Source organism: Melanotaenia boesemani, chromosome 20 (genome assembly GCF_017639745.1).
Source record: "Melanotaenia boesemani isolate fMelBoe1 chromosome 20, fMelBoe1.pri, whole genome shotgun sequence".
NCBI classification, from domain to species: Eukaryota; Metazoa; Chordata; class Actinopteri; order Atheriniformes; family Melanotaeniidae; genus Melanotaenia; species Melanotaenia boesemani.
Window position 1 is genome coordinate 3774995 of NC_055701.1, and position 24018 is coordinate 3799012.

General features: G+C 38.5%; 2 protein-coding genes across 4 annotated transcripts in view; one reads left to right on the plus strand and one right to left on the minus strand.

The window, feature by feature from the left end:
- Window positions 1-118: 118 nt before the first annotated feature.
- Window positions 119-4536, minus strand: ccr6b (chemokine (C-C motif) receptor 6b). Its single transcript, XM_041972156.1, has 2 exons — window positions 4432-4536; window positions 119-2527 (listed from the first exon to the last, which is right to left on the minus strand). The coding sequence occupies exon 2, from the start codon at window positions 2516-2518 to the stop codon at window positions 1439-1441; it is 1080 nt and encodes a 359-aa protein (XP_041828090.1). The 5' UTR covers window positions 2519-2527; window positions 4432-4536; the 3' UTR covers window positions 119-1438.
- A 4679-nt stretch (window positions 4537-9215) lies between these two features.
- crybg1a (crystallin beta-gamma domain containing 1a) overlaps window positions 9216-24018 on the plus strand; it is a 53620-nt gene continuing 38817 nt past the window's right edge. For all 3 annotated transcript variants that reach the window (XM_041971118.1, XM_041971119.1, XM_041971120.1), the window contains exon 1: window positions 9216-9615. In XM_041971118.1, the coding sequence (XP_041827052.1) occupies window positions 9293-9615 (323 nt within the window). In that variant the 5' untranslated portion in view covers window positions 9216-9292. The remainder of the gene's footprint in view (window positions 9616-24018) is intronic.

A 24018-nucleotide genomic window follows, 5' to 3' on the forward strand; every position in this document is an offset into this window, starting at 1 on the left:
AAATGCATTTCTAAAAAGAAAAGAATGATGAATTCTAATATTCTCAAAATTTTCTGTTATTTTGTCTTTAGAGAAAACATTTTCTCAGACATAAAATTTATTGACAGTGTGAAAAAAGTTCATTCAAATACAAAATGTTGTTAAAAAAACACACAACATTTCAACATTAAGAGAGTATGATACAGTTCTGAAAAGTTAAAACAAATTATTTTTATAAAACATGGTAAAATCAATAAACAAGAGAACTAAAGACTATATATGGTGATAATATTGTTATAATGAACCAGGTTTTCCACTTACATCCATTTTATTAGATAAGTTCACAAAAGCATGAAAATGAACAAAAAAATCAACTTTTCTGCAGACTTCCACTTTCCACTTCTGTTATGAGATTTTGTTCTACAGTGTCAGAAAATAAAATGCTATGTACAGACATGTACTGAGCAGCTTTTAACTTTTTCCCCCAAATAAAAAAACATCAAAATGTTTGTGTTGTTTCTCGGTTCATAATAATCCTGTTTCATTTAGTACTTAGCTTTATTTCTTTGACTCATGATATGGAAGCTCATTCCTACCACTTGTAAATTAAAAAAAATAGAAAATATCTCAAACTTATGGGATTTAAAATGATAATTATGAGATTCAAAGTCATATTATTCATATTATGAGATAAAAATATTCATGGGATGTATACACACATACATACACATATGGATGTATAAATTGTTTATTTAAGTTGGTAAGAACATGATTCTGATAAGGCCAGAAGATTACAACAGCATGTAACAGATTACATGGTTAAGAGAAAAACCGCCTGTTTTACACACTTTGCCCAGCAGGTGGCTTCTGAAGCCTCGAGAAATGAACCCTTTGTTGAACCAGTTTGCTGTAAAGTGTCAGTGCTTCATGAAACTTCATCTGTCCATCATAACGGTGTCTTTTATTATCAGTTTAAATCTCATAATTATGAGAAACTTTGTCAATAATTTTAATTTACAATTGGCAGGAATGGGCTTCCATACATGCCTGGACTCATAGGGAAAATAAATTCCATTTTTAAACAAGATGCTTCTTTTTCTTCAAACATTTGTATTGACAAGATTCTGTTAAGAATTACCCACCTTTGTTAGCTAACATGCATCTCCCCAAACAACTATTTCAAAATGAGAAATGTAAGATTTAATTGATCCTTTTTGTAATTAATATATTTTCTCAGGTGTGTTCCATCTCCTTCCTGGAATATAACATGCTATTTCAAGGGTTTTATGTATGCATTTTACAGCCAGAAATGAGATATGTTCCTTTAAAACATGTTATAATATCACATTATCACATATCAGGTAGGAAGTTATTACCTGAGGATTAATCATGATTAATTAGTAAGCAGTGATTAATCTGATGAAACATTTTAATCATTTGACAGCCCTATTGGCTTCTGTTATGCACTGAATGATGAGATGTTGTTGGAGCCCTCTGAGCTCCTCATCGTGCAGACTTCAGGCGTTCCCCGTGAGGAGCGACTAGGGTAGATGAACTTTTTGCCAATGCACCAAAGATCTGATATTATTTGCAGGAAGTGCTTCCTGAACTTCACTCCGATGAAGGCGTAGAGGATGGGATTGAGGCTGCAGTGGAGGAACGCAACACTCCTAGAGATGGCCAGAACTTGGAGTTTTATCAACTCTTCTTCACAGTCTCTCAGCTTGAAGAGAAACATGGTGTGAATCAGCAGAGTCATGTTGTAGGGAAGGTGGCACGCAACAAAAACCACAACAACTGCCAAGATCACCCGGATGGCCTTGTGCCTCTGGCTGCTCTGCGCTCGCAGCAAGGTGTACACGATGCACGAGTAGCAGAAAACCATCACAAACAGGGGTAACAGGAAGCCGATGGCCATTTGGAGACTGGGCACCATCACCTTCATTAGCTTTGCTGTGTCTTCTGTATGAAAATTCAGCTGACACGTCACCATTTGAGTCTCAGTCATTCTATCCTCTTCTTCTAAGAGCTCAGTGTAGATGAGTGTGGGCAGAGTCAAAGCCACAGCAAACAGCCAGACAGCTGAGCAGATAAGACGGCTGTAGGTCAGAGCGTGGGCGCGAGATCCAAACGAGCGTCTAGCCTGGACTATGGCCACATAACGGTCACAGCTGATGCACGCAAGCAGCAGCATGCCACTGTACAGGTTGATGCTGTAGGCCGACCCAAGCATCTTGCAGGCCACATTACCCATGGGCCAATGGTTGTGCTCGTTGTACATGATGAGTGGCAGAGCCAGCACAAAGATGAGGTCTGCCACAGCCACGTTGAAGAGATAGACATCTGTCATTGTCTTGGCTCTCTTGTAGAAGACGTAAGTGACCATCACAAGAATGTTACCGATCAGGCCGAAGACAGAGATGATGGAGTAGATGATGGTTTGGGTGAGGGCCCCTCCTGGGTTGAGGTTACAGGGCTCTTCAAGTTCATAATCTGTCACCTCGCTATCGTATATCTCGTATTGGGTTACATTCTCCATGTTCTTTATCTAGAAAAGAAAATACAACAGCTAAATCCAAAAATATGATGACTGGCAAACATTTACAGAATGTTCTGCAGCAAATAAACCCATTCCACTGCCAGGAGGCAGCAACGGGCTGAGTATTTTAACTATAAACAACTTCATTTCACATGGAAGTACTTCTATGGGTTTTATATTTTTTACATTTGTCTGACAACTACGTTAATTCACATGATAAAGTTTTACACTGAAGCTCTCTGGTTGTAGTTTTAACTACTTTATGATACATTCTTCTACTTTATACTACATTTTTCTTCTAATATGTGGTGTACTTGTACTTTTACTTGTCTTCTAAAGGCTCTGGATGTATAACTAAAATTGAAAACTTATTCTTATATATAATTAAATTTACTATAAGGGAAAGTAATCATTAAGTAAAAAGGGAACGACTACAATCTAAAAATGTTTTTGTATCTGTTGAGACAAAAAGAAAAAAGTGCATCCACCAAAGAAAAAAAGGCTCAAAACCCTGCATTACTGGTTAAAAATGTCATCAGATCTAGTTCAGCTTTTCCCCTTTTTGTCAATGACCCCGTTTTAGTCCAATGAGACACTAAGTGAAGGTGTTGAACGGAGGCTGCAGGTCGCTGCTTCATCTGATCTCACAGGATGATAAGATCTTATCAGTGAGAATCTCAGATGATTTACTGTTAGGTTTTATTGTCTGCACATGTGTAGGTAGATGCAGGAAGATCAACAACCTGCAAAGAGCCTGACTTGCACAATTAGAGAAAAACGAGCACAATTATTTTTCTGTAAACTATTTTTTGTGCAGCAGGTTGGTGCTCAGCTTTTCTTTTCTCAATCAGATTATGTGAAATATTTTATATTTGATCTTATTTTTTTTACACATTTAAGGAAATGTGTCACGTTAAAATAAAACAATACAATTATGTAACAAGATCTGCAAACAGCACAAACTTCCTGTTTATCTACAGAAAACTGCAGGACTGAGTCCAGTTACCTTATAAGCCACCTGGTTACTGATTAACATGAACATTTTTTATCACTTGTATTCAATACTGAAATCATTTCACCTCAAATGATAAAACCTATGAATGACTGAGTACTTTATAAACATTTACTTTTTATGGATTTATGTACATTGTAAATAAACTAGTTTAACTACATGTTAGTACTAATGTTTTTACATGTGGCCTATGTTGTCATTGCAATATACAGTATATACAGTCTGTATAATATATATATATATATATATATATATATATATATACAACACCGTTCAAAAGTTTGGGGTCACTTTGCCATGGGATTCAATAGGGAAGTGACTCCAAACTTTTGAACGGTAGTGTATATAAATATATGTATATATATATACATATATATATATATATATATAATTAGCTTGTATTCAGTTACTAATCATCCCTAATGAGGAAGAACAATAAAAGGCATATCACTTTGCTTATAAGAAGGAACAAAGCCGCATGTCTCTCATTTCTCATGAAATCGCTGGATCTGAGCATCGGAATGCAACATGAACTGTATTCAGGGTTTTAATTATGTATTGGACAAGATGTGATGGTGGGAGAAACAAAGGATTTTTTTCTGTATGTATAGAAGCATAATTTGAGAACTTCACATGTTCCACAATGATTGTTTCTACTTTTCACGGAAGTCCCAGTTCTGTTCCATATTTGTAATTTTATATCATTATTTCTGTGTGTTCAACACATTTTAAAGCTACTCAGTTATTGTTAATGGTTTAAATGTAATATTGTACTTTTCTAAATACAATTTAAATCAAGTGTCTAAATGAATGTGCTGCACATTAATTATGCAAAATAAACACATGACATAAATGAAATAAAACAGAAAAGGCAGGAGAATTTGTGATGTTAAAAACTTACCTTCCAGAATGTTCTGTTCTTCAGAAGAAAGTGAAAATGATTTCTTGGGGTACCAGAACGTCTCTGAGCTACAGCCGCTTGTGAAGAAAGTGTTGTGTTGTACAGCAAATACACTCTGCAGAAAAAGAGGAAAAAAAATCTCAAAAGCAGAAGAAGCTGAAACTCAAACCACTATCTCTCAGATTGTGTGTGAAGTGCTTCACTCATCTTCCTGCCTTTGATCTCAATCTTTAGCTACTGGCCATGAATGCATCGCTCTTATCTGATGGTTCTGCTTACCTAAAAAAAAAACCTTAGGGACACACCGCCTTATCTGTGTCATCAGTTTGGAAGATTCTTCTACCTCCCAAGCAGTCTGTTTGCACCATTTCACCTCCACACCTGCTGCTGTCTCAAAAAAACCTGACAAGCCTTGTTCATTGATTCAGAATTACATTTGAGGTGCAGCTGTTAAAACCACAGAGTAAATGGCTGCCACCCTCTTTCATTCTCACTTTCTGTTGCTGAAGACACACATGGGTTCATTCTTTGGCCACGTGGCAACAGTATATATTATATTATATTATATTATATTATATTATATTATATTATTTTATATTATATTATATTATATTATATTATATTATATTATATTATATTATATTATATTATTTTATATTATATTATATTATATTATATTATTTTATATTATATTATATTATATTATATTATATTATTTTATATTATATTATATTATATTATATTATATTATATTATATTATATTATTTTATATTATATTATATTATATTATATTATATTATATTATATTATATTATATTATATTATATTATTTTATATAAGGTGCACGGTGAGTGTATCTTGTCAATCATCTAGACTGTAATTGTCTTTCCTAATCATGACCAGCAGAGAGAGCTGTTATTTTACTGGAAACTGGAGAATTAAGAGATTGTAAAAAAGGGCATCATAACTACCAAAATCATATAGTTTATATACAGAGACAGGTCTGTCATGAAATAGAGGGGGATGAAATCACCATATTACACTTTAAATTACAACAGTTATTACATAACAGATATATCTCATGATGTAACTTGTACTGTGTAAGAGAACTACACAGATATTCTGATTATACAGAGTAGGTAATGAGGAAATTAAAGGGAACTAAAGATGTGCAGCAAGCTGTCAGAATCATCAGTTCATTTTCTACATCCACTTTATCCAATTAGAATAGAATAGAATAGAATAGCCTTTATTGTCATTACACATAGTACATTTAAGAGCAGTTCCATAAATGTGCACACACACAATACTATAGTAAAGAGACTCAGTAATATATAAAAAATATATAGAGAAACATACATATAATACACAATAAAACGACTGAGGCTAAAATAAGGCGATAAAATGGTTAGTGAAAATTATTTATCTGCTAATAGCAGTACACTTTGATTTAGAACAAGTTAGCGTTCAATGTGGTGACAGCCGTGGGAAAGAAACTGTCCCTGAGTCTGTTTGTTCTGGACCTAAAGCACCTGCCAGAAGGTGATAGGTTAAAGGAATGGAAGCCAGGATGGGTGGTGTCCTTTAAGACATTTCTGGCTCTGCTGAGACAGCGGGAGTCATGTATGGTAGTCAGGGAGGACAGAGGGCAGCCGATGATTCTGTGAAGTATTTGCTATCCTCTGCAGTCTCTTCCTGTCGGCCACCGTGCAGCTGGCTGCCACACTGTCGCAGCATAGGTCAGCAGGCTCTCGATGGTGGAACAGTAGATGGTCACCAGCAGCAGTGTGTGTAATTGCTTCTTCCTGAACACCCTCAAGAAATGCAGCCGCTACTGGGTCTTGTTGACCAGCGCTGTGGTGTTGACCAACCAGGAGATGTCTGCAGAGATATGGACACGAGGAATCTGAAGGACTCAACTCAGTTTACACATTCACCTTTGATGTACAGAGGGGCTGGGGCTGCTCTATTATGCCTGAAGTCCAGGATGAGTTCTTTAGTCTTGGTGATGTTCAGTGTGAAGTTGTTTGTGCACCACTCACCAAATCTCAGGACCTCATCTCTGTAGGCTGCCTCATTTCTCCCCTGTAATCAGCCACCACCGTTGTGTCATCCGCAAATTTCACAATGATGTTTTCTGGGTGGGCCGGACTGCAGTCGGACATGTAGAGAAAGTACTGGACTCACAGCCCTGAGGAGAACCAGTGCTGAGAGTTGGGGAGGAGGAGGGGTGAGGACCCAGTTTGGGGTCAGTCGACCAGAAAAACCTTAATCCAGGAGCAGGTGGGTGGTAGGAGCTTCAGGTTGGCTAGCTTGGGGATCAGAATGTCTGGTATTATTATTTTGAAAGCTGAGCTGAAATCAACAAAGAGCATCCTGATAATAACTCCCCTATGGTTCCAGGCGACTCAGTGCTGAATAAAGTGCAGTGCTTACTGCGTCTTCAGTGGACTTTAGGCAGGGTGGAATGATGGCTTGTTCCAGAGACAGGTTGAATATGTCGGGGAAGACCTGTGATAGCTGCTTGGCACATGCCTTGGGCACCTTTCCAGGTACTCTCTCCGGGCCTGCAGCCTTTCTGGGGTTCACTGCACAGAGCACCCACCTCACTTCCTGTACCTCAAGAGTGAGTAGGGGGGAGCTGGAAACCGGTCGGGTTTGTAGTGGTGGATGAAGTAATGTGGCTGAGTGCTGTGTATGGGACTTAAAGCAGGCAAAGAAGCTGTTCAGCTCCTCCGCTAGTGCCGCATCCGAGTCCCCAGATATCACAGCAAAGCCTCTGTAGTTAATGATGGTCTGTATACCCTGCCACACCTGCTGGGGGTTGTTAAGATGATCCTCTGTCCTCCTCTTGTACTCTGCTTTGGCACTCGTCATCCAAGGTTTCTGGTTTGGAAACAATATTGGTGACAATACTAATGCCGTATTTGATGTAAAACAGTTCTGTATCCATATATGTTGCCAGGTCTTCATGATAGAAGGTATCCCACTCTGTGAGTTCAGAACAGTCCTGCAGTCGGTGAAGAGCGTCCTTGGTCAGTGTATGCAGAGTTGAGAAGCAGGGAAAGGTGGTCTGACCAACCCAGGTGGTAGTCGGGGCGGGGTCTGGCTTTGTATGCCTGCTTGATGTTAGAGTGCACATGATCCAATGTGTTTTCCCTTCTTGTTGGAAAATGGACGTGTTGGTAGAATTTTGGTAAAACAGACTTGAGATTAGCTTTGTTAAAGTACCCTGCTATGATGTGGATGCCATTAGGGTGGGCCCGCTGGTGGTTGTTGATAACGTTAAGCAACAGAGAAAGAGCCGTGTTTACATTAGCGTCCGGTGGAATGTAGACTGCTGTGATGACAACAACAGCTAGCTCTCTAGGCAGAAAAAAGGTCTGCATCTCACCGACACGAACTCTAGGTCATGAAAACAGTGTCTGTCCACAATAGTGCTGTTGTTACATCAACCTTCATGCACATTGACGCAGAGCCCCCTGCTCTTGTCTTCTCTGAGTTACTATTCCTTTCCCAGCAGTGTAGCATACATCCTGCTAGCTGCTAGCTGGCGTACAGTTCAGGGTTGCAGGTGGCTGGAGTATATCAGCTGCCATTAGATGAGAGGAAGGACACCCCAAAAGGTCACTAACAAATCACAGAGATCATTAGATAATTTTTTTTGCACAACCACTCCGTGGGCAAGTTTAGAATTTGTTAATTGAACATGTATGTTTTTGGTCTGTGGCAGGAAGCAGCCTGCAAAGAGAGAACTTACAAACCCCCCACTGAAAGACTCCGACTAGACGTTAACAGAGAGCCTTATGGCCATTATGTTAACCACCATAGCACCATTATTAAAAAACACCTCAGTTATAAAATATGTGGTTAATCTTACAGCTTGCTCAGGAACTTGCAGTGATGTATGCAACACCTTAGACTGTAAACTAAGACTTTCTCATGTGCAAAATCTACTTACTTTGGTTAGAGTGTCTACAGAGGAAACTTAATTCCCTTCATGTGAGCGCTGTTGAATCTAAACCTGCATGTTTAAAATTTCAGCTCCTGCTGATATGTTTCAGGTAAAAAAGGAAAGTTGGATTTAAAGTCATATAGCCATGATGTCTTGGGGGAAAGATGATGCTCCTTTTGCCTTAAGTGACTTCTACAGAAAGTCTTGAAACTCCATGATTTGGTCTCATGGGATGTTTTTGAGCTGGACAACTTGAAAGCAGATATGTGTGTGTTGATTATCTGAAAAATTTAAAACTGTGCTGCATCTGATGTAACACTACTCAAAGAGATTGTTTTATCTAATTGAGATTAACAATTGTTTCCTGGTTAAACAAAGGTCTTAAGTGGACAAATCAGCTAAAGAAAATATGAGCTAACAGGATGACACACAAATCAGTTTTTAATTTGTTATAATTATATATATATATATATATATATATATATATATATATATATATATTTGTGTGTAAGTATGTATGTGTGTTTGTGTGTGTGTGTGTGTGAATAAAATATATAAAAGACATTTAAGAATCATGCAATAATTGGTTATTAAAGCTGAGAAACGATCAATAAAACAGTCGTTTCCTTAGTTTTGTGCAAAGTTTATTTACATGATGTGAAATGTGACAGTTCTTTAACATCATGACCTCCAGGATGTTTTTTTAAATCAAGATTTTTATTATGAAGTCAACCGGAAACGAAGCTGTTGTGTTTCTGCTGCGCTCTGTGCGCGTCCACGCGCTCGCGGCAACCCGCTCTGCAGGTTGGCCCGGTGCGTGGATCACTCCCCCCGCTGCTTCGTCTCCTCATGTCTTTCACCTCTGAGCTCTCACTTTCTGAGCGCGCGCTCCTCACACACGCACCATGAGTAAGTCCAGCACGCTGAAATTAAAGAAACTCTTTAAAATTAAATCCCAGGACAAGGAGCTAAAGCGCGAGGAGTTCCTCAAAGATGCGTCGGCGACCCTCCCCCGGCAGGATGCTGGTTCTGTTCCTGCGGGTCCCGGTTCTTTTGGGCCGGGAGACTGCGCCACGTTGCCCCACGATGCTTCACCTGCTTCCCCGAGTGTCAAGAGGGGAAAGCTGCTGTCCTTCAAGCTGAGGAGGAAGAAATCCAAGAGCGACAAAGAAGAAGGACAAGTTTTCTTCTCTGACCCGGATGACCTGGACACCTTCATCAGGCCACAGTAAGAATGCTTTCCACTCATATAAACTTTTCACTATGTTCTTTATGACTTATTCATCTTTGTTGCTCAGTAACTTTCCCAGCTCAACACCAGTGCATCATGACAGTCTCCTTGGAGGGTCCCAGCAGAACCTTTCAGACCTGTTTGGAATCTGGTGCACTTTTTTTTTTTTTTTTTGAGTGAACCATGAACTGTTAGAGATGAGGTCTGTTTCCCCTTCGGCTGTTTTGGAATCTAAACTCCATCTTTGAGCTGAACTAGTTTAGTCACGCATCTCTCTTCAGGGTCTGAAGTCTGAAAAATGTTGAGAGGTGGAGGTGGAGGTGCTGTGGCATGAGGACTCTGAGATGATGGGATGTGTTTGGTCTGTATGGACTGGGGCCAGGCACATGACCCGGACACTGACTGGTCCTTCTGGCTGAAACCACATCCACTCAGAAACTGGTCAACCAGAGCTGGAGGCAGTTAAGTTTCTTACATGTTGTGGATAAAGTTTTTTCTGATTGAATTACTCCATAAATTGATTAGCAATATAATTTAAGGAGAGGTGTGGCGATCATCATACTTTTATTTTTCTATTTTCCTTTTAGAAAAGAAAATGATTTGTATGAAAGTAAACAGACACATGACTTAAGGTTGTTTTCCAGCCTTGGCGGAATTATTTGATCTCAGTTTTGTCACATTAACCTGTGTTGACACAAGGAAACGGCTCCATGAAAAGAAGAAAACCTGCTGTGCAGGGTAAAGAACATTTCCCTGCTCTAATTAGATGTGACTGATGTGTGACAAATGTTTTATCTGATCTAATATGACTAATACAGACTCCTTTCTGGAAGGAAACGACATGTACGAAGGTGACAGTGATGATCACTGACTCTGACGTGTATATTGATCAGAAAAAAACAAGTCATTAGTCCACATGATTGATTACTCATGCAGTTTCTGTTAAATATTAAGCAATAGCTGTTTGGCTACAAATGATCTGAATGGTTTTGTGGCTGCGTGGTACTAATTTCATTGTAAAATGATCCGTTTGTGAAGTTTAGATAATTAAAATTCTGAAAATATCCATAACTATAAACAAGCGACTAACATTCTAACATTTTGAACCTTAATTCAGGAGTAAACAACTATTTCCACTCCGAAGAAGGACGATTCCACCTGAAATGATGGTAAAAAGAATCTAACATGTTAAAAGAAAGCATCATGTTTAATTAGCTGCACACCATTTTGATTTTTTAAAAAACTTTTAAAAGAACCAGTTTGTAAAAAGGGTCGTTTCACCGACCCTAAAAGGCCAAGTTTGACTGAATAAACCATCTTCAGCTAAAAGGAGGCGGCCAGTCCTTCCCTCTTTGATTCAAGATGTAAATAAAAGGTTAAAGCATCAGTTTCAACCCATTAATGCAAATTTAAGCCCATAGATAGATAGATACATAGATAGATAGATAGATAGATAGATAGATAGATACATAGATAGATAGAGAGAGAGAGAGAGAGAGAGAGATAGATAGATAGATAGATAGATAGATAGATAGATAGATAGATAGATAGATAGATAGATAGATAGATAGACAGACAGACAGACAGACAGACAGACAGACAGACAGAGAGATAGACAGACAGATAGATAGATACATAGATAGATATCTTGCTCTCTTATTTGTGCCGTTTTAAACCGAAATTACTGAATCAAATCTGTACATTTTAGAGCTTGTATTTTCAAGTAGTTAGTTATTTAGTTTAGTTATTTAGTGCTTAAACCAAACCAGGTCTTGACAAAAGTAAAAATTTTGTCTCCATTGACTGAATGTAACCTGTACCCATCACAGCGCCCCCTGCTGCTCCAAGTTTAGACCCTAATGTTCACAAAACAAGACCCAAAGTGTATTTTAGGTCAAACGTTAATGCTTAGAAATGATTTTATTGCTGGAGATGACCCATGGCTTCTGTTTTTATGGAATCATTGTCAGCACGGGGTTATTCTGAGAAATTTCCCACTTCTCCTCGGTTCTGTAATGCTCATATGAGTCGCACATCCGTCCTGCTGCCGTTTAGAAGATGCACTCTGTGGTTTGTACTTACGGGTCTGAACAGATTAAATAAATTTAACTGGGTGACTTGTTGATGGGAGCAAGTTTGGGACCAGATTCATTAACCAGATATTTACCTGGTTGTTTTTAATAAATGCTAGTGGTAGAAACAGGTGTGTCTCAGGTACACAGGAAGTGAATAAAAAGAAAGGAGCGGTTTGGATTTACGAGACAATTCAAAACAGAAGCATCGCTTGAGCTGTCACGATTCTGAAATCTGTCACAGAAAAACTGCAATAATTTCTTTTCTTTAATCTTTCTCTGCTCATTTAATGTCATGTTTACAGTATTTAATAAGTCACCTGACACTGATGCAGAATAATAGTAGGGGAACATTTAAAAAGATGATAATTATGTGGGTCATGATATATAATCTATAATAATCATTACAGTCCCACGTGTCTGTTAAACTCCACGTCTCTGCTTTAATCTCTGGAGGTGAGATTTGTTACTGAAATGAATGAATAAAAAAAAAAAAAAAAGGTTTTTACTGGTGAATGAGCTCATGAGGACTCCCGTTAAAATGGCAGACGGGGTCATAACATGGTGATTTCAGCTTGCAGGTCAGTAACCTGCAGGAATTTGATCAGTGTAACAAATGTGCAGCGAGAGCTGGGAAAAGTACAACCTGTTCAAAGATAACACCGAGGGACGGGAACGGCTTGGGTTTTTGTGTCTGTGGACTGGCTGTGTGCTGAGGTGAGGGTGCATGCATGTGCAGCTGCATCATTGTTCAAAACAGTTGTAAAACTCAGAGATTTCAGGGCGAAAGCATGCACGCTGCTCCATAGTGATCTAATCTTGCAGACTCGATAAGCCTGTAATGTTCTTCAGTGGATTCCTGCACACGGAAGGCAGACCTGAAGTGGAGGGTGTGGATGCTAAGCTCTAAAATATTCTGAAAATATCTCCTGTGGTCTCGAAGCAAAGCTGGAATTAAAATCAAATTTCCTTTAATGCAATCACTCATTCGCGGCTTAATGATGCAGCAAGTCTGAATATGGTGAGTCATCGGCTGGTTTAACAGTTGATGACTAAGCCTCCTCGGAGGTGATTGTGTTTGATTCTCATTAATCCAGATGAATTCACTGAAGAGAATATTTGACCCAAGATGTGCTAAAAACCTAATCTCTCATATGAATACTGGACCAGTCTTGTCAAGTTGGTCTAATCTGCAGAATTCACAGTAACCAATCATAACTTTGCTTTAAGGCTGTTTTCAGTCTTTATAACACATCCCTATTCATGAAGATAGTTTCAGTCAGAAATAACAGTGAACATTTGAGGTAAAAGGTCAAACTTTAGGAAATAATTCAGAGTATTGTTACGCTTGCTATCATTTATTTCTGTGTTTATGCTAAGCTAACTATATAATAGAAATGCACCATTAAAATTAGCCAGTTTGCTTATTTGGCTTCTGTTTTGTTACACTCTGCTTAGCCAAAACATTAAAACCATTGACAGACATGAGTTGCTCTGCACATCTTGTTATATCAGTGCATTCACACGGAAGCTACTCTAATACTTACCTACCTTTTACACTGGAACTTTACCAGCCCAGTCTCAAAAGAAAACATGTCATATTTATACTTTTACAATGCACAATATTGTCACAAGCTTTCATTGTTTTACATGTAGGCCTAACCCTTTACTTTCAATGACTAGCTGTAGGCATTCCCAGGTGAAAGTGCAGAAGATGTGTAAGGAATGACAAGAGGGAGGGAATTAGAAAAGTATGACAGCTGAAAATATTGCACACTATTAGTCTTGAACCAGGGATTTCTTGCACGCCATCCTCTCTGACCTCCTTTATAAGTATCTGTGATCCGGGCCAACTAATTCACAGATGTGTGATGATGAGGATGTTATTATGTGATGATAAAGATCACTAACAAATGATCCAGCTCCGGGCAGAGCTGCAGAGAGACCAGATCGGAGTCACAACAGCAGAAACTTCCCGACAGGAAGGTCAGATTTAGAAGCTCAAATCGTCTTTAAATGTGAATGTGTTTGTGTGCATAACATAGACATCGAGGCTTTTGACTGTTGGACTCCAGCTTTTGTTCAGTGCCTCACATGCACACCTGTTTACACTCGCTTATTCATATGCAAACATAAATGTGACCGGTCTGCAGTGAAGGTGACAATGTGTTCTCACCTGGCGACATTTCCTGATCCTGAGAGAATATAGGGTTTCTACGTAAACATGTAGGATGTGTATGCTTGTGTGTTTAGTTCCGAGCAGAATCAGCCTAGAACAAAGAACATGACCACATCATGTTTAATGCAGCAACACGGTAGATTTATATTCAACCACCAAAGAAAAATGCTTTCATTTAGCAATAAAGACGCATTTGGACACCGGAACCTATTCATTTAGAATAATAATTCCTTTTTTAAAAAATAAAATAAAATAAAATGCCTTTGCAAACAACTTCTAGCCTTTTTAAAATGATTTCTTTTGTCTAATTAATTTATCTCATTAATTTTTTTAGTCTTATTTAGTAAATAAAGCATACATTTCCATCCATCATCTATACCGCTTTATCCATTACGGGTTGGCGCCCATTCAATTAAATTAAAACAACAAATACTTTTGACCTTTTAAATTTCTTTTTCTTTTTTGTCTATTTTTCTTTTTTTATTCACCCTTCTCCGTGTATCACTTTTCATATATATTTTTTTATTATTTATCATTATCCTGTATTTGTTTTTTTATTTTAAATTAAATTAAATTGCTGCTTTGTAACTTTTCCCAAAGAAAGAAAGAAATAAAGTAAATAATGCATTTTTCATACCATCCTAACCACCCCCCAGGATGAAGTTTCCTTCATGTCTTTAAACCACATATATTTGAAAATGTTCTTTAAACAGGTCAAACAACTTTTTTAAAGCTTCTGAGTGCATCTGTGACTTTATTGGAGATTTTGACCATTGCTCTGTTGCATACCAACTGCTGAGACAGAGTGTGTGTGCTCGAGAGCCGGGTGGAAACAAACCAATGCATTCACATGTAAAGCTTGTCGCTCCAGGCACCAGGTAGTGAAACGTGGCGTCTTATTAATCCAGTTAAAAGGGTTTTTTCCTGAAGCTTGAAACAGGCTTGTAGGTTTGGAAATTTCTGGAATCTGTGGAACATTTGTGCAGAAAACCTTTCTGCCATGTTCATTATTCTGTAATGTTCCGTCAATGATTTGTTATGGCATAAAACTGCTCAAACTCTTATTGATTAGCTGTATCGGTGCTGGAACCTTTGTTCTGACTTAACCAACCAGATGTGTTTGAGGAATGTGTTATTTTCCTTGCAGTCACCTTCATTTGCCCATGATTGATGGTGATAAATTAAATACTTTATTATATCTGACAAATATACAGCATACCATTGAGACTTAATAGCTGACATTATGAACCTTTCTGTAAGTTTTCCCACACTTACATGTATATAGCGCTTTTCTGTACTTTAGTTTACATCATACATCATACATCACATTCACCCATTCACACACACATTCAAGGCACTAACCACAACCCATCAGGAGCAATTTGGGGTTCGGTTGACATGAACTCGACAGGCCAAGAACCGAACCGGCAACCCTTAGGCTACAAGACGACCGCTCTACCCACCGAGCCATGCTGCCCCAACATAACACTAGCTGGTTATGTTATGTTGGTCATGTTGGACATTTTAAAGAGACCTTTAAGGTGTAAAATCCATAATCCAGCCATTAGTCCTTTACTTTTAGCTTCCAAGCAGCCAGACTTTGTTGTAATCTTTTTAAATGGTTTTTTTTTAATGGTTTCAAAGATTTTCATTGAACATGTTTTGCTTTTTTGACTCATTCTCAATCCAGTCCATGCACAAAGTCCATTTTATTTGTGAAGCCTCTTAATTTAGACCTGTTGATCATTCAAGCCTGAAAAAGGCTCCTAACTCATGTCTAACTCCTAACTTCCAGTCTTTTTGTTGGCACATAACTTAGAACCTCTTTTAAATAGGCTCTTTAGCATCTTTGTTACTAGCAGACTGTCATAAAGGAGAAGAGTCAGAATAAAAAAAACTATCCCAGATGAAAGAGATGTCCTGGAGAACAAATCCAGTAAAGACCCGAACCAGGACCTGACAAAGGCAGACAAAGGAAGGAGTGTGAGGACAGGAAAGAAGACAAAGATGCAGATAGAAAGCAACAGCAACAACTATTTAACCAAGACACAGAAACCAGACAAGCAGCTGCTACTCCTGTACAGAAACTTAACAGAAAACCTTTGCCGGCCTTGGTAAGAAAACAAAGCAGACAATCAACAGGAGCACCTATAGAAAGACTAAATTTAATAGTCACCTACTAGAGGGATCGGTTTAAACTGGTGAAGTAAGGATATCACAGGAAGCGTTCTTCCAGTGGCCGGTGATTTCCTGACTTACTTCATTCGCATTCAAACATTCATTGCAGCCCTGAAATATTTAACAAAACAAGTCAAGTCATCGTCATCCCTCTTCTGTCCGTCAACACCCAGCAAAGTGAAAGGATCATCTCATACAGATTTCCATCCATTATCTGTACCACTTTGTCCATTAAGGGTCGCGGAGAAGCTGGAGCCTAACCCAGCATTTTAACAGGTGAGAGGCAAGCACACCCTGGACAGGTCACCAGTCCACCGCAGGGCCTCATACAGATATCAGAGTCAATAATGGATCACAAACTCGCCTTCCAACCAATCAGTGAAGCCATTTCCTCTAAGAGCCAGTAGCACCTCTTTTTTCTCCAGATATGCTGCAGACTCCAGGTTTATCAGCGAGTCATACAGCTTTTTCTACAAATGTTTCATTCAATCAGTAATAACTACATCAGTCTAGTGTGGGTCACCATCGAACATCCATCACAATCCACTAAAAATCATAATAATAAGCAGTGAAATTATTTGTCTGGAGCATAAACAGCTTCTCAGCATCAACAGAAGGAATAAACTAAACATTTCTTTGTGTTTGTAAATGTGTTTAAATTTAACTTTTCTATTTATCTGTTTTTAACCTACCTATTTTAATGCACTCTTGCTCTCTGCAGATGAAGTTCCTACGAGAAAAAAGGATCTTTGAAGTTGAATCAGTAGTTTTATTCCTGTTCCCGCTGCAGTTGATCCTAACTGAACAACTCCTGCCAGTGTGCGGTCCAGTCTACCATCTGAAATACAGTCAAGCTCTAAACTAGCACCAACAGCTGGTTATAGCTGCCACAGATAAGCACTTCTTAGTGAAAAATATAATTAGTCTCCAACAAAAGTATCTCCAATGAAGCCAGGGCTTGTAGCCAAGCTTTAGTGACCTTAAATATTAAATATAGTTTTAATGACCTACACCTTTCATTTCTACCTAATTTTATGCCATTGTCTGTCATCCTCAAATTAAAGAAAGAAATAAATATTAGCAGTGCACAAAGGCTTGTTTTTGACCGTTTTGCTGAGATATTCATTTGTGAAATGCTACTAGAACCTCCATGTGACAATCAAAAGACCTAAACTAGCTCAGAAAACTGATTCTCAGATATAATTTCCTATTAACAGCAGCCTGAGCCGATCAGATAGAGAAGCACAGAAAGGTCTCCTGTTTTCCAGCAAATGGGTTACAGCCCTTTCCCTTGAAGTTTAGCCAGTGCGATTGCTCACTCTATGCACACATTAAATGCAACATTGCAAAATTACAGCCTTTTCCCTCCAGTTTACAGCTGTGGTGAAAAGTCTTTTTTGGGGGGGGAATATAAGAGATCCAAGGCCTATTTCTAAAGTTTGTTGAGTCATCCTGTGCCCCATGCACTAATAGGTGGAAAATGAGTTAGTAAAGTTCACTCTGCAATCTAATCTTTGTCTGGTACAGTCTGTGGTTTGTACTTAGACAAGCACAGAGAGTTTTGTCAGACCCATCACACATCCTTTATCCTGAGTAAGTTTTTACCTTCTGGTATAAGGCACAAAGTTCCAAAATGCAGACTGAACCATTCATTTGTCACCATTCTATCAAATTTTTAAATAATTTTATATAGTGTTTTTGTGCAATATATTAATGATTTCTACTGGGTGGCTGATTGTAGATTACAGTTGTTTATTATTGTGTTACGGGGTGTATTGATGTTATCAAGGCAGCTAATACAGAACTTGAGTCCAAGTGAAATTTCTTTATGGGGCCAATAAAGAGTATCTTATTACTCATCTGGATATTTTTGTAGCATCACTGTCACTTTATGCCAGGTATTGTGTAATATGCTACCTGCCTGTTTCCCTTCATCAAAGAACAGATGTTATTCCTATGTACTCAAACAAGACTTCAGTGGGTTCTAAATGTGATAATGAAGTGGTTAAAGGCAGGAAGGTGAAACTGAAATGTCTATTAAATGAAAAAAAAAATAGTTTTCATGCCATAGTCTTTTAAACAACATGAAGTAAGTGCATTCATAAATACAACATTTCATCCTGGGTGAGAATCAAACCACCCTCATTAGTCATGCAGCGCTGCACACTTTTGCGGGAAGGTGCTGCATTGCTGGATTTTGGGTGACTATAGCTCCTCCTTTTGTCCTCTGTGGCCTTCTGCTCTGCATGTTTAGGTGTGTGCACCTGAATCAGATCAACAGTATAATGCATTTCACATCCATGAAAGAAACACACAATGACCAAAGCTTGCAACCTGATATGCAAAGAACAAAAAACAAAACAAACAAAAAAAAAAAAACCCAAAAACAAAACTACTAATAAACTGTGATGCTGCTTATTCTTATTTGGATTTTCTGCACGGGCTTTACATATTACTTATAATTCTGGAGCTTTCTGCTCATTGTTTAGGTGGATATTAGCGCTGCAGCTACTTACCAGCACCAACTAACAATTTCAAGTAATGTAACACCGGACAGGTCACATATCAATAGATTAGCTCATGTAAATGCTAGTCAGCACCAACTAATCTGATGAATTTCTACACATCTTGTTGCTAAATCTGATTTGTTTTTATTAAAGCGTTTTTAACCTGCCCACCTTTGCTGCCTCCTCTTCTAAACTCTCTTAACCCACCTAGTCCCAGCGCCTTCTTTTGAAACTGGCTTAATCTGTCATGTCTGTAATTAATGCTGCTCTCCCACTGAATCGTAATACCTAATATAAACTACTTTAATCCACCTTTCTTTTTCTGATGATGATTATCTGAAACCAGATGGGTGGGGAACAGTTTTACCACATATCCCAGCTCCCTCACCTCAGCCACTTCCTCCAGTTCTGTTAGGAGGGAGTTGAGATGTTCCTAAGCCAGCTGAGATATAATCTTTATCTGCTGTAACAGCTGTAGTTACCATTATCCATTTCTGATGTAAATGTCAGTCAGCGGCTTTGTTACTGTTGTCTTTGTCTGAGTTTGAGACCTGGAGCTATCGGTTTGTTAACCTAGCTGGTTTGACATGTTTGAATCCTTGTTTGTTTGCAGAATTAGTCTATATGTTTTGGACGGATTTGCAGAAAAAGGTTTATCAGAGGTGAAGCAACTTAGAATTGATTAACATGTTTATTCTGGTCTAGATGCAGGAATGTTTTATTCAGATTGGGACCTTTTGTATTTATTTCTTAAAAATGAATAATTAAAAAAAAAAAATGAATTTGTCTATTCATAATTGCATTAAATGAAGATGAGAGAGCAGCAGTTTGTTAAAGGAACTTTAGGTATGTTAAAGGTTAATATAATTACACAACGCTCAGCTCAGGAGTCTCAGATTGCTGCCAGTTACTAATTACTGGGCTTAAAGCAGTAAGATTTTATTTCTATCAAAACAAATACAACCTTGTCCGAGTTGTTCTGGTTGAACCAGAGAGATGATGTTAGCACAGATAGCGCTCCGTCTGCACATCCAAAGTCAACATGTCAACATTATGGGTTTCCTTGTTTTTATGGTATTGTGCAAACAGTCTCTTTTCCTCATTTCTGCATGTATGCAACATACATTTCATGGCTTTCTACAGGCAGCTACTTCTTTGTCATCGTACAGCAGTTGAAACTTGATAAATGCTTGAAAGCTTTCACAAACACGTTGGATTGGTTTACACTGCACGCTGTCCTTGTGGTTATTGGTCCAGATGGAAGCGTAGTGGTTGCAGCCTACTGGTTGTTGCAGAACCACCCAGTATCTGGCAAGCTCTCTGCCCTGCAGCAGTTGTTCCAGGCACTCCCTTATGCATAGTCAGGCACTCTCACAAACAGCAGCTGTGTTGGATTTATTGTGCAAAATCCTTGTTAGACGTTGGTTTTAGCATTTTGGCTCATTGTTCTCCATTTTTCTTTTTTTTAAAGAATGCATTAAGTGTGCTTTGCATCGAAACATTTTGCATTGTCTGAAGATGAAGAGTGTAAAACACCACAGAGTCTGAGCTTCTACCTTTTGCTGCACTTCATTTAAGCACCAAAGTTCTTATTGGGAAAACTTTGCAACAAACCTCTACATCAGACTGCAGCCCAGCCTTGTTCAGTTGGACCCTCTCCAGTGTCACTTTAGTTTTTAGGCATCTTTATTAGAAGCTTAAAAGGATACCTTCCATCAACAGCTCTCAGTGACTCACTAAACCCCTCATACACCAAACAGAGGCTGAGTCAGTGCTTGAATCTGTTCCATCCCTTGTTTGAGTTTATTCACCAGCAGCTGCAGGCTTGTCCAGCTAACTGAAAACTGCTTTATTCATTTCTCTGTTTCTGAATGAAGGATGGGTTTGCATAGATAACATTTCTGGCATCAGCCTGATGCGAGAATGCTGTAATAATCTCAATGCCGACTGAGAATCTGCAACAGTTGAGAGTTTTGTTGGATGTTTAACAGAAGTGTTCGAATCCCTCTTATTGTTAACTCATGCAGCTTTTATAGGTACATTTATACAATACACAGATTGCAGTTTTAATTCTTTTAGAGAAATTAAGAAAAAAGAACTCCCTCCAGCTGAGTGGGAACTATTTAAGGTTGTTATATTTGCAGGCCTCCCTTTTGTCTTTTGGGTTGGGTGGGAGGCTCTGTCCACAGATGGATAACATGACACCTTTGTTTACTTATGAAGAGAACTGCATACAACACCATCACTCAGCTTTGCTAATCTAGTTAGCATGGATTCTTACAAGTATCCCAATTCTTGTTTTCAAAGATTCAGACTTTATGTGCTATAAAAACAGTACAAGTAGCACGCCCCTTCGGGGACCTTATGTGCGTTTATATGTATTTTACGCTTTATCTGTTTAATGCACTGTTTTGGGATTGGGTAAAACTACAATGCGTCCCCCTTTTTATTGTGCAAAACTACTCAAAACTAAAAAAGTGTGCGCTAATTACACATCTGAAGACTTGGTGGCAATAAATATGCCCATTGATGCATGTCGCATCAAGTCAATGTGTCATGAAAATAGGCTGCATATTTCTCACCTGACAATGTTCACCCCAAAGGGACAAACAAGAATAAACCTGAGCTGGAAGTTAAAGTTTTAAGACACCATTTGTGTTAGTGAAAGTTGATGTTTTCCAGCTTCCGCTGTATTTTGTGCACAGCGAACAAGTTGCTTATAAAGTTGACTCTTAGATTTGATAGTTTCATATTATATTTTTCCCATGTGTAGTTTATAAAACAGCTCTACCTCACACATACGCAAAATCAACAAACCCACATGATGATATGCGGCAGTAACTACCTGTGGCGTAACTACTACCTCACCATTTCCATCCCAACTCATCTCATACTTAAAGGCAGGGTAGGAGGTCCTGGAAAAATGGTTCGAGGAAGCATTGAAAAGTCCAAACTCATTTCTTCAGACTTCCCCCTGCAGCCACGCCTTCAAAGCACAGAAACATGCAATTCTTGTTCCCGAGGGTTCGTGAGCGCTGGACAGTATCGATTCGCTAAACTTCGCCAAAGTTTTCTTTGTGGTGATGTGTGGATTTTAGTTGAATCGGTAAACCGCACACACTACCAGATTCACCTCGATCAACTTAAACATGTTTGAAATACTGCGACTGTAGTCTGGTACGGTCTGCCAGTTTGAGTTCAAACCCTTCACACACTAACAAACTTCTGCACCAACTTGTCATGCTGACAGCCCGCAACTAGAGCAACTAGTGCACAAGTGGAAATCGAGGGAAAAATCGGGCAAAAAAGCTGCGTAGTGTGTCCCGAGCTTTTTTTACTTGGCAAACTTAAACCCAGTAAAAACAACTGCTACAGTATTAACAACAATACAGATCATCCAGTTCTTTTTATCCTTTAACTGGTTGGATACTTGTTAAAGTATCCAGCCAGTTAAAGGACTGCACTCACAGCAGTCTAACACGTAATTACGATGTCCCATCTTGTTTGAATTCTTGCTTGTGTTGTTCTTACTCTCAGATGTAAGTCGCTTTGGATAAAAGCATCTGCTAAATGGTTGTAGAATAGAACAGAATAGAACAGAATAGAATAGAATAGAATAGAGTGACAACATAATGCCGAAAACCAATGAATATTCTCCAGAGTCATAAAGACATAATGTTCTCATATGCTTGGCTCTCCTTCAGCTTTTTTTTCTGGAAGTAGCCTTCACCAACACAGTTTTTCTTTTCCGACTTCATATAACCACCTTTTCTGCCATAATGTCTCTTATGTTTAAGTGTGTACTGTATTTTGATGTAGTAAGCTAGCCAAGCTTTGATGGTCGCTGCGTTGCCTCTACAAGTGATCTACAATTCTGCAACATCCAAATATTGATTTGATCGAGACAGAAACTGAAGCTTTGTCTGGGACCAGAGTCAACTGGTGAGACACTAATATAGAGCTGAGTGACGTCAACATATTGATCAAATCACTGGACAGCTGATCATTATGATCAAATGTTTTTTTTTCCCATGATCTGAGCTAGTGGGAGCATGCAGTTGCTGTAGAATGGAGCCTCGGGGAACTCCTCATGTCATCTTTGTTTGAGATCTATAGTAACAATTCTACAAAGTAGTTCCTGTTCTTTAAGCAGGATTCAAACCAGTTTAGAACTGGACTGGAGAGTCCACCCAATTTTCCAGTCAGTCCAATTGGATAGAAGACATCTAGCAGAATTAAAACCAAACTTCTGACATTCTCTGTGTTTACATGAATGTCATTCAAGGCTGTGATGAAGATGGTTTCAAGGCTGTGATGTTAAAATCTTGACTGAAAGACATCAGTAAAATTGTACAGTGCCAAGAATTTTAAAGCTGTTAACCCTTTTGTTGATAAAGCTGTTCATAAAAGGTATTTTAAATGATTTTATTTTAAAATGGGAGGTTTGAGATGGGCTTGCAGGCATTCATTATTGAGATGTCCACTTTGCCATTTTTTTAACAGTGGTGTCGACTTCATTAACCTGCTGAGGAGCAATGTTTTATCTAAACGCCGAAAAGCTCCAACTAAAGCTGCGACCACAGTTAGCATCAACAGTGAAAGACTGTTTCACTCTGTCCTGCTCTGCCTTGGTCTCCCCCTTTCTCTGAAAAGATATTTCATCAATATTGTTGTTTATCTTAATAACTTAAAACTCCCCAAATGTATTACTTTGAATTACCTTAATGCAAAATGTTTCCCATCTTGGAGTTAAAAATCCCTCCATATTATTGATGAAATCTGCAGTCTGCAGTCCTAACATCACAAATTCTGAGTTTATGAATAAATAAGAACCCTGGGGTCTATTTCTGCATTGAGCATTTTGTCAGTATGCATCACAGTTATCTCACTGTCACTGTGTTTAAGGTCTGTAAAGAGTTTAGATACAGGGACAGAGAAGCTGAGCCTGAAACCAACTCAGCTTCTGAAAACAAGTTCATTTGTACCCCTTAATCAAATCAAATCTGTTAAAGAGAAAAGATGAAGCAATCATCAGTTGCTATGGTGTGTCAAAGACATACCGGCAAACACTGCTCATTAAAGTCACCTAGAACGTGTGTGTAAAACAGAGGAGCTTTGTCTGTGATGGAGGAGGTTCAGGCAAGTTGGAGCTGGTTTGTGCCTGCTAACTGGCGTGAGGAAGACTGATTTCATACAAGTGATCCTGAAATTGGAAAACGTCAGAGGTTATTCTCAGAAGCCTTTTCTGGTCACATTTTCTCCTCACAGTGAGCTCTCTTTGTTTTGTTAGACACTTATCTTTCAGTGCCACATTCCTGCAGATTTTCCACCTTTTTTAAACAGTCTGGATGATTGTTGAGGTCAAACTGCAGAAAGCTTTGGCAACATTTTTCTCTCTGAATAAGCTTTATTTACACAATGGTCTTTAAAATGGATCTATTCTTGTGCTTATTTGTTCTGTTTT

Bases quoted from the DNA above. Each gene is read 5' to 3' on its own strand.
- ccr6b (XM_041972156.1), bottom strand. From the start codon at position 2,518: ATGGAGAATGTAACCCAATACGAGATATACGATAGCGAGGTGACAGAT.